Source organism: Diaphorina citri, unplaced genomic scaffold (assembly GCF_000475195.1).
Source record: "Diaphorina citri unplaced genomic scaffold, Diaci psyllid genome assembly version 1.1 scaffold161, whole genome shotgun sequence".
NCBI classification, from domain to species: domain Eukaryota; kingdom Metazoa; phylum Arthropoda; class Insecta; order Hemiptera; family Psyllidae; genus Diaphorina; species Diaphorina citri.
The window spans coordinates 201,634-218,761 of NW_007377598.1; the positions used below are offsets into that span (position 1 = coordinate 201,634).

At 40.5% G+C, this 17,128-nt stretch overlaps 2 protein-coding genes across 2 annotated transcripts; one reads left to right on the top strand and one right to left on the bottom strand.

Annotated features, from left to right (window-relative positions):
* Positions 1–6,069: 6,069 nt before the first annotated feature.
* Positions 6,070–9,895, bottom strand: LOC103505284 (dentin sialophosphoprotein-like). The gene is made up of 4 exons (XM_026820618.1): positions 9,864–9,895; positions 9,369–9,513; positions 7,014–9,159; positions 6,070–6,833 (listed from the first exon to the last, which is right to left on the bottom strand). The coding sequence occupies exons 1-4, from the start codon at positions 9,893–9,895 to the stop codon at positions 6,070–6,072; spliced, it is 3,087 nt and encodes a 1,028-aa protein (XP_026676419.1).
* Positions 9,896–10,864: 969 nt separating this feature from the next.
* On the top strand, positions 10,865–12,215 carry LOC103505285 (katanin p60 ATPase-containing subunit A1-like). The gene is made up of 2 exons (XM_008469614.2): positions 10,865–11,817; positions 11,970–12,215. Exons 1-2 carry the CDS (start codon positions 10,987–10,989, stop codon positions 12,213–12,215), a joined length of 1,077 nt encoding a protein of 358 aa, XP_008467836.1. The 5' UTR covers positions 10,865–10,986.
* Positions 12,216–17,128: the final 4,913 nt, after the last annotated feature.

Below are 17,128 nucleotides of genomic sequence, written 5' to 3' on the forward strand. Positions count from 1 at the left end.
TCTTTATTAGGATCACGTCCGATATTGGCCCAGACCTATACCGAATATTAGATCCGATCTTCTTCTAAATCAGGGGTTTCCAAACTTTTGAGAACTGCGTACCACCTGACACCTCAAAAGGTTCTTTTGGCGTACCACCAAACATCAATTTTGTGTGGTTTGGGGTTTAAATAAAGATATTATAGCGCCGTTACGCCGTAGGCGACATTTTTTGTTAATTGTATAGTACGATTTCATATTTGTTTGGTGCATGGATTGTAGATTTTTTTTCTTTACCAACTAGGGGTACCAGATTTGTTTTCGCATTTGCAAGACAAGCCATAAAAATGGGTTTTTCAAATCTCTTTACATTGAGAAAAAAAAACTAGGGTGCCGGCAGCCTAATCGGATGACTCGGTTCTGGCATTCCAATATTGAACTCTATATCGGGAATCTCGACCCTATAATATAGCATTCCAACAGCCTAAATCAGGGAAAGTAACCCAATAATAGAGTTCTTCCACCCTAAACTTGTGGCACCCTGTCACCATTTTTTTCCTCAGTGTACGTACCACCAGAAATGCTTCCGCGTAGCGCTACCACTAGTGGTATGCGTACCACAGATTGGGAACCTCTGTTCTAAATGGTGAAAAATAGCTTAGTTACTTTGTATGGCTGGCCTAACTTCATTAGTCCGTCCTTCCTTTATTATTACAATTAATAAAAGGCTTTGAGAACTGCGTACCACCTGACACCTCAAGGTTCTTTTGGCGTACCACCAAACATCAATTTTGTGTGGTTTGGGGTAAAGATATTATAGCGCCGTAGGCGACATTTTTTGTTAATTGTATACCTACCTAATACGATTTCACAATTTTTTGGTGCATGGATTGTAGATTTTTTTCTTTACCAACTAGGGGTACCAGATTTGTTTTCGCACTTGCGAGACAAGCCATAAAAATGGGTTTTTCAAATCTCTTTGCGTACCACCAGAAATGCTTCCGCGTAGTGCGTATCACTAGTGGTACGCGTACCACAGATTGGGAACCTCTGTTCTAAATGGTGAAAAATAGCTTAGCTACTTTGTATGGCTGGCCTAACTAAGGACGTGTGCTAGACGCCAGGGAAATATTTGGATAGGTGTATAAATTAGTTCTGACAAGAAGAAGACAGTTTGTGAAATAATATTTGGTGATAAATATAATAATAATAATAATGATGATAAACTGTAAATATAGTCCAGTCGAGTTTAGTAACAGGTAATATTATGAAGAAAGGAAGTTAGTAGGTAGATACATAATAGGTAAGTAGTTGGTCTCTACTTGGTATATTTTTTGGGAATTTGGTAGATAACTATTTTTGATAGTAAACAAGTATTGGGTGATCTTCTTGTAACTATTATTCTGATAGTAGGTATATTAGGTATTGTCCGTTTTGACATGCATGTCAATGTTGTCACCAAAGTTTAATCTAATAAAGGAAACTCCCACAAATTATGAATGGTCCGTTCCTAGCGCACGTGCAGGTACCTGGGTGTAAAAGTGATTTATCACTTGCTGTGGCATCCTTTTCAATTTACCTATTTAGGTATTTGATGTCATCTTTTTCAATTTTAGTAGGTATATTAAATTTAGTGAATAAATATCTAATAAAGATCAATATATACGTATGATGAATAGCTATACTAATAGACTACGCCAAAAAATCCGAGGTCCTCTTCGAATTTCTGAAATGACAGGCCATTTTTTTCCCAATTTCCCCCCTTAGAAATAAACTCATGCTTATAATACTCGTATCTTCGCTTCGGTTAGCAAAAGCTACTAAGAAGTACCTATATCTACTAGTTCATCTAAAATGGCAATCTAAGAAAGAAGAAAAGAGTGGAAAATATTAAGCACTAGCCGAAATCCTTCAGGCATGGCCGTTCATGTCACTCATCCATTTAGTGGTCTTGCTCGGCGTAGCTTAACAAAAACGAACCGGAAAATAGCCATCCCACAATGCTGCAGTGAGCACCAAAGTTGTGACATAATAACACAAAGAAACTGCATTTACATTTACTGCCGATTTTTTCAAAATATTTGCCTCGTTCTTCTCGGATCAATCTCATTTCGCTTCCTCTTCCTTCCGACACGGAGGAAGCAAGAAGATTTTCAATACAGTTCCCTCCACTTCTCAATCTCGCTCCGATTTACTCTTCACTAGAAGATCACTTACCGATTTTCTTTCATCTTGCGAAGATCTCTGGATCAATCTTGTTTGTTGATTTTGCAGTGATAGTTCAAACAAACTAATACACACAAACAAACAAATATTATTTTTTTATATATTAGATCCATCCCACCCCAAAAAAGATTAGAAATCAATTTTGTACCCCGCCTTTTATTCACTTCATAATTTGTGTCCTCCTACTTCACGTGAAATAAAGCTCGGAGATTTGATTTGAAACAGGCCTTTAGCCTTGTTCAGATGTTCAGGGCCGTATTCAGACGGAGGACGAATTCTTTAGAGTTTAGAGGGTCATTAACCACTTTCCTTTGGTTCACACATGGTCGACGGGTCGTCGATCCACATCGATTAACATTCACATCGATCGACAGCCGTCGACCATGTATGGGCAGTTGGACACACCTTTAGGATCAGACGATCAGAGTAGGATTGCTCTAAGTAGGAAGTGGTTCAGGGAACTCTAGGACTCAGAAAAAGAGGTCTACGGTTTCCCCGTAGGACCTAACGATCCCAAAATCTAATAATGAGACAAAGTTATACCGAAGTTTATTAAATTATGACCCAGTTAAGGTAGATCCATTATATAGAAATCATGACCCATCAGGTATAGGAATTAAGGGCCAAAACCCATTATATAGAAATCATGACCCATCAGGCTGGAATTCATACTACAAAATGGGCATGCTACAACACAGACCACACGAGTCCAAGTAGCAAACAGCGACGAAACACTTGGCCTTGAGAAAGTCCTCAGCAACACTTTGTATAAAATCTATGTGCTATTTGTATAACGTATGTCTGAAATTATTCATGCAATTGGACAATAATTTATGACTGTTCAATTCAAAACCTGTTGCTGTATCAGAACGCCTGTTTATAGAACTTTAAGCAAATACAACCGTTTGGTCTTAAATAAAGAGTGATGCAAGCTGATGTGGTGTGCTGTTATGAATATGCCTATATTAGGAAGTATTGTATTGTGCAGTACACAATGTGCTCTCCCCCACTACTTGTCCTCTACTATACTATAATAGTCTACCAGATGATCAAGGCAGGACCGAATGACTTGAAGTTTGGAGTATATCCTGGCAACAGTTATACCGTGTCATGTGACGGGTCTTAAAATTTGCCTAACTTCGAGAGTTTCCAAAATCCTGTATGTATGTATAATATGTAGGTAGTAGGTAGGTACCAATTATGTTACTAGTAGTTCTGTTGTTCTGTGAACTGTAGACCTCACTCAGATTCTTTTGCCCAAGCTGAGAAGAAGGTACGAATGAATGCTACATATTCACATGTATTAAATTAGAACAGAAGGAGTACGTCTTACGTCATAAAAAGGACAGAGAACAGGTTTTATTTACAATCATTCAAAAGATTTAGAGAATGGTTGACCTTTTTTTAAAAAACAATAGATTTACCTACCGAGAATTGGGGTTAAAAAAAAAATCCCTCTTTTTAGAAAAAACACAAGGGTATACGTACAAGGGTCATAAATGCGGTAATCTATCTATTGCCATCTTCAAAAGTTTGAGACCAAAGTTTTTGCATCTGACTGTACAAGTATATGTATAGCATAACCCATCTAAATTTATCTATATCTACTATCAAGAATATTCAACACTATTGTATGCTGGAATGACCGTCAAACACTCGTCAAGATAACTTGGTAAGCGGTTCTTAGACTTCTAAATTTTCTCTTTGCTTTCGGGACGATAAGACCTTAGCAGTTAGGGACAGGTCCTTCCACCAAAATTGTTCTAAAACTAAATAAATAATCACTAAATAAATAACTAAAGAAAAATCATGCTATTCTAGGTCCTGACCCATCCAGATACCATTCACGTACAACTTAACTTCAATGATGCGTCTGTAACAACGTCGGCCTTGTACCTGCTGACACTATAGCAGTACGACTTCAAGAAGGGAAAAAAGTGACAGCATTTTGAGAAGTGCTACTTTAATAGGTTGTATGTTCGTAGGTACTTAACATACCTACCCGTATTATGATCATCTTTATAGCCCACCATCAACAACAACAACAACAATTACCTTGATTACCTACTTATCTGATGTCAGATTTACTCTCTGGCTTATCCTAACCATTATCAGTTCAGAACTATTTTTATCATCATTACTTTGATGCTAATCAAATCTATACTGCAGATCTCCATTAAGGTACATAAAATACGCGTCAAACATTGTCATATTTATTCACTTTATCAGCCTGCCGGGGAGGCACGAGGCATTCTCTACCACCCATCCATTATGTCTAGATTACACGAATCGGCAGTTCAGTCACGGGCTCGCTGGTGTACAGTAAGATTCCGGTCCAGTTTAATCATTTGGATTGTCAGCTCCCATGGCATAGTGGTCACTGCGCTCGCCTTGCACGCGGGAGACCCGGGTTCGATTCCCGGCGGGGTCAAGAAATTTGTATCATGCAAATGATTGATTCCGTGACTGGCTGTTGCGGGGCCCACTCAGCCTCGTGCGGAAAATGAGTAGCTATGACATATAAATGCGCATAGCGACCGGTGCCAGCATGGTAGGTAAACATTGAATTTTAGGATTATTGAGATATTGGGAAAATCCTATCTTTAGTGGAACCTATCAAATAACGATCTACCAATCAGATAGTGACAAATTTCAATTATGAAGTTGATTTGGCGGAGATAATTCAAGAGGAACCTATGTATATCATATTAAAATTTCAATTAGTGGTGTTGATAATTCATTACCTATGTAAGTAATTATACCTATTAATAAAAGTAGATATTAATTTGAAAATGACAGTGTTAACTAGGGAGAAATTTAATCAAGCGGAAAGAAAAGATGACTGCCATCGATTCGTAGCCAAAACCAAATGTCAACCAAAAGCAATCAACCAAAAACGCCGACTCCGTCTGTATACGGGAAAAGGCGAGAAAGAAGCAGAAGAAGAAGAAGAAAAAGCAGGAGGAGAAGGAAGAGAAGAAGAAGAAAAAGCAGGAGGAGAAGGAAGAGAAGAAGAAGAAAAAAGCAGGAGGAGAAGGAAGAGAAGAAGAAGAAAAAGCAGGAGGAGAAGGAAGAGAAGAAGAAGAAAAAGCAGGAGGAGAAGGAAGAGAAGAAGAAGAAAAGGCAGGAGGAGAAGGAAGAGAAGAAGAAGAAAAAAGCAGGAGGAGAAGGAAGAGAAGAAGAAGAAAAAGCAGGAGGAGAAGGAAGAGGAGAAGAAGAAAAAGCAGGAGAAGAAGGAAGAGAAGAAGAAGAAAAAGCAGGAGGAGAAGGAAGAGGAGAAGAAGAAAAAGCAGGAGGAGAAGGAAGAGAAGAAGAAGAAGAAAAAAGCAGGAGGAGAAGGAAGAGGAGAAGAAGAAAAAGAATGTACAAATTTGACAGAATTTTTTTTTCTAATCCGGCAACTTTTCTAAATCAGCACTGATCTTATCTCCAAAAGGATTAGGTTTAGTTACAATGGAAATTCTTGTCCTAAGTGTCCTAAGACGATACATAATCTACAATACTGTTCTATACTTACTTCATTAATAAATTGTCCACTGATTGCTTTCGTCTGGAAAGTCTCCAATTGTGATGGATCCTAATGAAAACCTATAGTTACCTATAATGAAAACCTATAGTTACCTAAAATGACAACCTATAGGTACCTATAAAGACATGCTTGCAAATAACATTGACAGCCAAAGTTTTCACCTGCTCTCGATAAAATGACAATGACCAATAAACTAATCAGCTAATCGATAAGTAGGTAATAAAGTTACCACCAATAAGTGATAAAGTTAGTACCAATCTACCAATAAAGGATATAAACTAGCACTAATAAAATACCTATTAATAAAGGCTATTCACTTTTCTTATTGATTGACCTCAAAGATTCAGCACGAGGAATACTAGATTTTCTTGTAGGTCTCTTTTCAACCGGTTTGGATGGAATGTTGTTTTCTTATTGATTGACCTCAAAGATTCAGCACGAGGAATACTAGATTTTCTTGTAGGTCTCTTTTCAACCGGTTTGGATGGAGTTCTCTGTGGTGAAGCTCCATCTCTAACAGGGCTTTTTCTGGTTTTTGCAGGACTTTTAGTATCTCTAACAGGACTCTTTTGTGGACTGGCTCCTCTGGGTGTATCTTTTTCGCGTGATGGACTCTTAGTAGGACTACGTCTCTCTTTGATAGTGAGATCAAATGTCTCACTAATCTTTTGTTCCCTTATTAAACTTGCCTGTGTGGGGCTTGTCAATCTCGATTCAAATGGTTGGACATTTCTTGTTGGACTTTCTCGTGGACTCTTGGTTGGACTTGGTGATTTTCTGCGTGTTGGACTTTGTTGTTCACGGACTGGACTTCTCTTTTGTTCAGTCACTGTTATTTCATATTCATCCTTCACAACATAAGAGCTCTTCTCAGTGGGTCTTTCAGGACTCTTCTCCTTTTTCACAGGACTTTTCAAAATGCTAGTTCTTCGCTCGGTAGTTTTAGTGTCCGAGGTATGGTCCTTGCTTTCAACCTTTGAAGTTTTCAGGATACTTCCTTTCCTCTCGGTTGTCTTTTGAGTTGTCTGTTCCTCTCTAATGAAACTCTTCTCGGGACTTGTTGGTCTACTCTTGACAGGACTTTGCTGTGGAGTCTCTCTAACGGTTGTGTGAGATTTTGCCTCTTGTGTTATTTGACTGTCACTTGTTTTCTTCTTCAAAATACTTGGTCTCCGTGGTGTTTTCTGATAGGAATCTGGGCTAGTGCAAGGGGTCACGCTAGGAGATGTTTGGTTAGAATCTTTGATATCAACGTTTATATCTTCATTATGCTCGATAAGACTAACGGTTGTGTGAGCTTTTGCCTCTTGTGTTATTTGACTGTCAGTTGTTTTCTTCTTCAAAATACTTGGTCTCCGTGGTGTTTTCTGATACGAATCTGGGCTAGTGCAAGGGGTCACGCTAGGAGATGTTTGGTTAGAATCTTTGATATCAACGTTTATATCTTCATTATGCTCTATAAGAGTCAGATGTTTATCTGTCAGGGAGTTGGTAAGTTTTATTTCTCTGGTGATAGAACCCTCCGAGCTGTACTCTGGAGATTTCTGTCGCGTTGGACTGACAGATGGTGACTTGTAATTATTTTGCTGGATGTTTTCATTTATTTCTGTTCTGATAAAGTCATTCGTCCTGGTGGTTCTAATATCTTCATTTTCAGATTCGCTGAACAATTTTCTTTGTTTCAGCTCCTGTTTGGTAATGTCTTTTGAATCTTTACGTAGTTTGCTTACGTTGAAGGAATCAGTTGAGTCACTCCGTTCATATTGTTGTACATCCTCGTTGTCAATGGTGTATGAATTCCTGGAATCATTTCTATTAGTCGTAGTTTCTTTACTGTAGGTGTCAGTGGAGTCTCTGCGATACTTGTTGAATGTATCTCTACTGTCAGATCTAGTGTACTCGGTAGACTTATTGTATGTATCTTGACTATCACTTCTAGTGTAGGTGTCATGTTTATCACTTCTTGTGACATCAACTGTCTTCTTGCTACTGGTGTTATAGGTTCCTTGAGAATCATCAGAATTGTCGGAAGTACTGCCATCTCGTGTTGGACTAGTATCAGGTGATACTTTAGGGGTAGAGATTCTTTTCTTCGCTGCATCTTTGGATTGAGCAGACGAAAATTTCCTTTTGCTTTTGTTGGTGTCCTTTCTTGTTTCAACCGTGTAACTGCTCGAACTCATTTTTCTTTCTTGGACCTTTCGGGTTGCGTCAGTGTCCTTGGATATTTTATTGTAAGTACGGTCTGGTGACTGTCTAGCTCCAGTTGGGTGTCTACCGTACTGATTATCCAAGGGGCTCTTACTTGGTGATCTTCCAGTAGTGTTGGGACTTGACCGTGTTGGAGGAGTCTTTTCTCTCGTAGGAGTCTTTTCAGGACTCTTCCTAGATTGATAACGATCAGGAGAAGCACGGACTGTAGATCTCTCTGGAGATGACTTGGAGTAGCGGTTTGGGCTATCCCGTGTGGGTGTCTTCTCAGGAGACTTTCTGTATCTGTTCTCAGATACACTCCTAGAATTGTATTTTTCTGGACTGGATCTTGGTGATTTCCTGTCACTTGAGAAAGATCTCGTGGGAGAGACTGGAGATCTTTCTGGTGTATCTGCTCGCAGTGAACTTGCAAACGCATTATGAGTTGGACTCACATCATAGTTTGTGCTGATGCGGTTTTTGTAAGAATCGTTATAAGTTGTCAAATATTGACCATCCGTGCATTCCTTGGGGAGATCCAAGGTACTGGGATGTTTGACTGGTGTTCTGCGCGCGTCTTGGTAGTCCGTATCTGTGACAACACTTCTAGGACTTACAGGTGTAGATGTTGGATGAGTGGACAAGTATGAATCCAGATTGTTGAGTTCGGTCAGGATATTCTGATCAACATTTTTATTCTCTGTGGTACTCTTGGTGTTTATATTGGTCAGATGAGACGTTCTGATGTCTTTCCTAGAGTTGTAGGTTTTCACATCAGAAGTATCACTCTTATCCTTGACAACGTTTCTATCGTTTTCCACAATATCGATTTTTGTGGAGTCAGTTATTTTTTCGTTATCAATGAATTTACTGGTTTTATCAAATGACGTGTCATGGGATTTGTCATAAGAGTTACGATAGGTTTTATCATAGGTCGTATGACTTTGATCGTCAGCAACTACTTCATTCTTATTAATTCTTGATTCAGAGTCCTTGGTAGTTTGATGTGATGTGTAATCATAATCATTCGCATCACTAGTATCTTGAATAACTTTAGATGATCGGATATTTGTTGAGGACTCTGTTTGATTTTTAGTTATTTTAGATGATCTGATAGAACTGGTAGAATCGGATCTGTTTTCAATGAGTTTAGAAGAGCGAATGTTTGTCGTGTCTGCGTTGTCAATATTGTAATCAGATTCATTGACATCGTTTATATTACTTTTCTGAACCAATTCCGAATCATCGAATACTTTGGATGACCGGAGGATCGGATATTTGTTGAAGACTCTGTTTGATTTTTAGTTATTTTAGTTGATCTGATAGAACTGGTAGAATCGGATCTGTTTTCAATAAGTTTAGAAGAGCGAATGTTAGTCGTGTCTGCATTGTCAATATTGTAATCAGATTCATTGACATCGTTTATATTACTTTTCTGAACCAATTCCGAATCATCGAATACTTTGGATGACCGGATGTCAGCCGTGCTTGATCTCTTGCGAACAGTTCTATCGATCTTGTTGGATTTTTGATTTTCGTAATGCAAGTTTGACTGAACATCGTCGTTTTCGCTTTGGACAGGGCCACTTGTTTGAAAGTTAAATTTCAAATTGACCACTTTTTTCAAGAGGTTTGTTAGAGGGACTGTAACAACGGAGGTCTTATTGTCCCGAAAGAGCAGAGAGAAGGAAGACAGGATAGGAGAAAGCCAGCCGTTCCGAGGACAAAACATCTGTTGAGGATAAAATCCGCCCCGGGCGGGACTCGAACCCGCGGCCTAGCGCTTACAAGCCAGACGCCCTACCCTCCAAGCTAGCTAGGCTTTCTTTCAATGTAGTAAGAAGACAGACACCCAAAAGGTGATCCCAAAAAAATTGCAGGGTTGGACTTGGGAATTTTCTCTTCGGCCCGTTTCCCTCATAATACGCCCTAAAACCAGTCCTGGTCGAGCTTACTCATCATTTCCATCATGAGGACCTAACAAGACCCACTTCTAGTCACATCGTTCGATCAGATGTCTCGGAATAACGCCCACAGACCCACTCTGTCCCACAGTCACTCGGAAGACCGTGGATTATTTATTGAACAACTAACGAGAATTGAGGAGGTATTTTTCAAAACCTCACATGTCACGCAAGCACAATTTTTCAGGAGAGCCCAAAAACTTATTGAGAATTCATCGATTTATCGATCGATAGAACAAAGTATCGATCGATTGCACAGAGTATCGAGTCCAGCCTAGTTAACTTGGAGAGTAGTGCGTCTGCTTTCAGCTTTGTAAGCGCTAGGGTGCGGGTCCGATTCCCACCCGGTGCGGATTTTATCCGAAACAGATAAGATTCGTTTTAGAAATGGCTGGCTTTCTCCTATCCTGCCTTCCTTTTCTCTTAGATTTTGGGAGGATAAGACCTTAGCAGTTACAGTTGATAAGACTTTATCAAAAGGAAAAAAAAAAACTCCTTTTGTAAAATAAAATTAAAATTTATAATAAATAATAATCGAGACATTATTTTATCGATTGCCCACATGCCCACACAAGAAACGGTATTGCTTTGTTTCAGAACAAATTGATTGGGTATCATTAGATAGAATAGATAGAGTTAACTTTCCTTCCTCATTTGTCAAATTTATGCTTCCATTCTTATTCAGGTTCCTAGTTCTTACTATGTAAATTTTTCTTCAGAGAACCAACCTCGCTGGTTTAGTAATTTCTTCAGAGAACCAACCTCGCTGGTTTAGTGATTTCTTCAGAGAACCAACCTCGCTGGTTTAGTGATTTCTTCAGAGAACCAACCTCGCTGGTTTAGTGATGAGCACGGTAGACTAAGAATCTGTAAGTTGGAGGTATGAAAAAATATTCACCTACATACATACCTTTTTTTCTTATCTCTGCAAAAACATTTCGTAATGCTACTAGCCACAGTCTATTTAGAAATTTAGAGCTGAAGATATAAAAATTACTGTTTAAAAAAAAAGTCTATGTAAATAGGAAAAGATTGTGTCAAAATTTCCGAATTATTGAAAACTGAACCTCCACTGGAATCTTACTATCCGTTGCCATGGAGGGTGAAGGCAACAACCACGCCCGCAACCAATTTCCCACCCACCACCTACCCGGGTCTCTTATCAACAACCTAACACCTTCAACACCTCTGCTCAACATCATACAACTCAACCAGGACAAACCTGTGAATGAAATGTACGAAGCCATCCTGAAGAAACTCAAGCTAGATCCAGAAGAGAAGAAACTAGCGAGGAACATTCTCTCCGAAGTCCTCAAAGCGGAGACCAACGTGAAATGGGCCGACATTGCTGGACTAGACGACGCGAAGGATCTTCTATACGAGGCCATCGTCCTCCCCTCCATCATTCCTGCGTACTTCGACAAGTTACGCCGTCCGTGGAAGGGTGTCCTGCTTGTAGGACCGCCAGGCACTGGGAAGACCATGCTGGCCAAAGCCGCGGCCACCGAGACCAAATCCAACTTCTTCAACATCACCTCGTCTACCCTCACTAGCAAGTGGTACGGCGACTCTGAGAAGCTCATCCGTCTCCTGTTCCTCCTAGCCAAGGAGTTGGCACCTAGTATTGTGTTCTTCGATGAGATAGACTCCATGTGCAGCCACCGCTCTACCAGCACGGACGTCACGAGACGCATGAAGTCAGAGCTCCTGTGTCAGATGGACGGTCTGGCGTCCGTCAGCAACGAGGATCCGAACAAGTCCGTCCTCATCCTGGCAGCCACCAACTTTCCTTGGGATCTGGACGAAGCGTTCCGACGCCGTCTGGAGAAACGGATCTACGTCCCAATCCCGGACCAAGCCACCCGGGTGTCCCTCCTCACCATCTTCCTGCAGAACGTTAAAGTGGACAAGGACGTCAACATCGAGGTGTTGGTAACTTTCCTTGGGATCTGGACGAAGCGTTCCGACGCCGTCTGGAGAAACGGATCTACGTCCCGATCCCGGACCAAGCCACCCGGGTGTCCCTCCTCACCATCTTCCTGCAGAACGTTAAAGTGGACAAGGACGTCAACATCGAGGTGTTGGCCGAACGACTGGAGGGTTACTCATCCGCTGACATTACCATAGTGTGCCGCGATGCCGCGTTTATGAATCTGCGGCGCTACCTGAACCAAAACCCTGCGGTGGCTATGAAAGATATTCCGGATAAAGAATTGGACAAGGCAATCGTTCAGGCAGATTTTGACGAAGCTGTACGGAACTGCCCGAAAACCGTGCGACCTGAGGATGCGGAAAAGTTTACCGACTGGATCAAGTGGCTATGAAAGATATTCCGGATAAAGAATTGGACAAGGCGATCGTTCAGGCAGATTTTGACGAAGCTGTACGGAACTGCCCGAAAACCGTGCGACCTGAGGATGCGGAAAAGTTTACCGACTGGATCAAACTGTATGGGTCAAAGTAAACCTGTCTACTCCTATCCAAGTAGTGTACTATGAGGTTTTCAATATAAATTCTATGTTTTCAAATTGATTAGATTTATACTTTATTTAATAATAAATTAATGTGAGCATTTTCTGTAGATAAACGTACGTACATAGGTAGATAGGTAGGTACATATATAATTTTCTTTATTGGATATATCCCGTCACCCATCCAAATACCAACCACGCAAAACGATACTTCAGTGGTCCGTCGAGATCTAATGCATTTATCATCCTAACCCCGCTGGCTACAAACGATTTACTTCAGTTATCCTTCAGGAACTTGTGCATTCACCTATCGCCGGTGGCAATTGTCAACATCTTGCGAACTAACCAACCCAGCCAACCAAATATGGCTAACAGGTTAACCGATTAATTTGTTGGCTAATTACGTTAAGGCTCAATGACGCAAAAATTGAAGGCGCAAGATAAGTAGAATGAAGGCGCGGAGACATAATTGATCAATGACATTCTGTTGATTCTGTTCAAACTTCAACATTGTATTGGAAGTTGACAACGGTCTGACAACTTTGAGCTGAAATCAGGCTCGATGAAGTGAGACGAGAAATGAATAAGGCCCGTATTTATAGGTTCATGAATGTTCGTAGATTGCTCGGGCATTGTTTCCGAATATACTCAGAGGTCCAACAAAACTAACATATGAAGACTTTCCGCACACAAACATTCAACATGAATCCACAAACTTGATCATTTCTTCATAGATTATCCACACAAACCAAGACTTGCATTCGGCAACAAACTATCCGCCTACTCACTTTAACTTCAGCCAGCCTAATAGAAAGCGAATACAACAAGCTGGGCCCGTCCCTCCGGAAATTTTCGAGATCAGAGCTAATTTGTGTGAGAAATGTGGAAAAAAAAATCGCCCAAAAACCAGTTTTTTGGCTTCATGGTTTTCTGGACAAAATTTGCACCACCACCAAAACAACAACAACAACAACAACAACAACAACAACAACAACAACAACAACAACATTGGAACCATAGTCGCGCGACATTAGCGCGTGGAGCCTATGAAAATGTTAGAGACCCGAGACCCCCTAGGTTTGGTTTTTCGGGCGATTGCGCGCTACTAAAAGTTGAGCGACCACGCTTCGTATGTTCGACGGCCTAGTAGGGCCAGGAAAAGCTAGCAGCATGCGATCGCCTAGATGGGACGAAGTTCTTTTGGACCTCCCTATATTTCAGGATCTGTACATTATAGGTCCATTAGTTACATTAGTAGGTACATGTCTACCGATGTCTAGGTCAACCTCCCTATCTTATACGGTACTCTATCTGCTCTATGGAGTAAACCAGGGATGAAGTTTAGGCCCTTATAAGGAAGCTTGAACTGAGATGGTTATGGTATGACTTCGGCTGCGATAAGACTTTATCTCGAATTCCATGTCTTGTATGTGACTATGTCATTAGTGGTGTAGATGGTGGATACAGGCCAATTTGACAACATGGTTCAACAAGAGCTTGGTAGAATTGTATCGCACCAAAACAATCCAAAAAGCCATGATGATTTTCAACATCCGGAAGGGAAAGGCACGCGAATTCACGTGAAAAAGGTGGTGGTTAGGTTAAATGATAAAAAGTCTACATATAGAGGGTCTCTATCATTTTCATAGGTTTAGGGTTTCAGACGAGACTTTCAGTAGCGCGACTACACTTCCAACGTGCGAAGGATTCGATTGAAATTCAAGAGCTTTTATTTCGATGCAATGTGCAATGGTGGGAAATTGTAAATGTAAAATGTAAACGCAGTTTCTTTGTGTTATTATGTCACAACTTTGGTGCTCACAGCAGCATTGTAGGATTTTCCTAATATCTCAATAATCCTAAAATCTAATGTTTACCTACCATGCTGGCACCGGTCGCTATGCGCATTTATCTGTCATAGCTACTCATTTTCCTCACGAGGCTGAGTGGGCCCCGCAACAGCCAGTCACGGAATCAATCATTTGCATGATACTAATTTCTTGACTCCGCCGGGAATCGAACCCGGGTCTCCCGCATGCAAGGCGAGCGCAGTGACCACTACGCCATGGGAGCTGACTGGTGGGAAATTAACCCGGTATCTTCTGATAAGAAAGCTTGTCACCATTGAACCAACCATAGTTTGGATTGGACCAACCATGCTATGGACCAGCTCCATTACCACGGCACTAAACATCGAGTCACCTTGGCTAGGCTAGTTGTCGCTATGATCTATCAACAGGTTAACCAGCCTGTCAGCTTCTAGCCAAACTATAGATTTCTGTATATTAGGTCCATTAGTTACATTAGTAGGTACATGTCTATCGATTAGTATGTCTAGGTCAACCTCCCTATCTTATACGGTACTCTATCTACTCTGTGGAGTACACCAGGGATGAAGTTTAGGCCCTTATAAGGAAGCTTGAACTGAGATGGTTATGGTATGACTTCGGCTGAGATAAGACTTTATCTCGAATTCCATGTCTTGTATGTGACTATGTCATCAGTGGTGTAGATGGTGGATACAGGCCAATTTGAGAACATGGTTCAACAAGAGCTTGGTAGAATTGTATCGAACCAAAATAATCCAAAAAGCCATGATGATTTTCAACATCCAGAAGAGAAAGGCACGCGAATTTACGTGAAAAAGGTGGTGGTTAGGTTAAATGATAAAAAGTCTACATATAATATAGAGTCTCTATCATTTTCATAGGTTTAGGTTTTCAGACGAGACTTTCAGTAGCGCGACTACCTACACTTCCGACGTGCGAAGGATTGCGAAGGAAATTCAAGTGCTTTTATTTTGATGCGATGATAATAATAATAATATAAAATAGTGCTTATTTATACTGCTCGCATAGGACTGAAAAGTCCCTTTACTCCAGCAGTAGGCTACTACTATTATTGTGGCTCAAATTATATTGAGGATAAAATTCCATACCTCGGCTGGGATTGAACCCACGCCCTCCTGTTTACCAGGCGAGCGCTCGCTACACCACCGAGGCAGGTGCGATGTGCAATGGTGGGAAATTAACCCCGTATCTTCTGATAAGAAAGCTTGTCACCATTGAACCAACCATAGTTTGGACCAACCATGCTATGGACCAGCTCCATTACCACGGCACTGAACATCGAGTCACCTTGGCTAGGCTAGTTGTCGCTATGATCTATCAACAGGTTAACCAGCCTGTCAGCTTCTAGCCAAACTATAGATTCTTTCTTTGGTTAAATAGGTTGTTTGATTTTTTTTCCTTTACAAATCTAAATAGAGAACTATACTAGCAGACATCTTGGGCTCCATTATAATAATTATATGAAGAGATCTAACATTGTAAAGCCAACACATACCTACTTACTGCACATAATATGTATCAGTATGTAAATGAAAGTATGTACCAGTATGTATTTTATGTACAACTATTTATGCATATTATGTACAAGTATGTATGTACGAGTAATATGTATAAGTAAGTATGTATATTACGTATGTACTATGTATATGAAGCCACGGTACAGTATGAGTCACACTTGCCTTAGTCTACACCAGAGTACCACATACATTGGCCAAGTATGGTCATCAACATTATGGTTCTACCCCTACCGTGAGGTGTTGGTCCATGAAACTCGAGTCTGTCCTTATGAGATTCCCGTCCTTTCTTCTTTCTTACGAAGTTCTGAGTTTTGACTTCTGAGTTCTGAGTTTTGACTTGGGATGAAATGGGATTGAATTGTGAAGTGTTTCGCACATCGAAGCGTTTTCTTTGGCCAGCCATTCACTATCAGGTAGACCTGATCAGGTCCGCCTGTCAGGCAGTAGGATACCAACCTGCAATTTCCGCTGATATAAAGAAATAGCAAAGGTTGAGTGTGAAGGGCATCAACTGTTAAACATTGTGTAGCCGTAGCCAAAATCAAATGTCAGCCCGATAGCCCTGGGGCTAATTGAGAGCCGGCTGAAAAATACCGACCTCGCGTGAAACTCTGAACACGGGAAAAGGAGAAGAAGAGGAAGAAGGAGGAGCAGGAGGAGAAGAAGAAGAAGAAGAAGAAGAAGAAGAAGAAGAAGAACAAGAATTTTTTAATATACATATAATTGTGGTCAAATCTTCAAACAATAAAAGTATTGAGTTCAGAATTCCATACCTCGGCTGGGATTGAACCCACGCCCTCCTGCTTACCAGACGAGTGTCTTGACCACTACACCACCGAGACAGGCTATTCTATTCTATTCTATTTTTCTTCTCCTTGACTAGTCTATTTGTCTCAGCGGGGACTCTTTGTCTCTTGTAGGAGTCAAGTGAATCAATGCCATAAAATAAATAAATTCATAAAATTCCTGTCATAAAGTTAATCCATGTAAGAAGCTCTCGTCTGTCATAAGCTCAGAAGATAGATAAGTTATTCTATGGTATAAAGGTTTCATCTGTCATAAGAACCATAAGTTATTCTATGGCATCTGTCATAAGTTGGGAAGATAAAGAGAATCGACTGTCATAAGTTATCAGAAGGTGTATCCGGTGTTGCATTGTTGACTATTGAAATGTGTTTCAAGTGTTTTAGTTAGGTTTACCCACGGTTGGTTCATTGAATATTTTGTGCTTTACTTTCGGGTTAAGAATTCAACAAGTGCGCAACGTAGCTTGACTTCAGTGGACGATTGGGAGCTTGTAAATTCAACATGCTATGGCTGGGGGGACTTTAAACAGGGAGTAGACCAGCCTATTTTATTTTATTTATTTATTTTTTTTTTTTTTGACATAAAGGGCTGA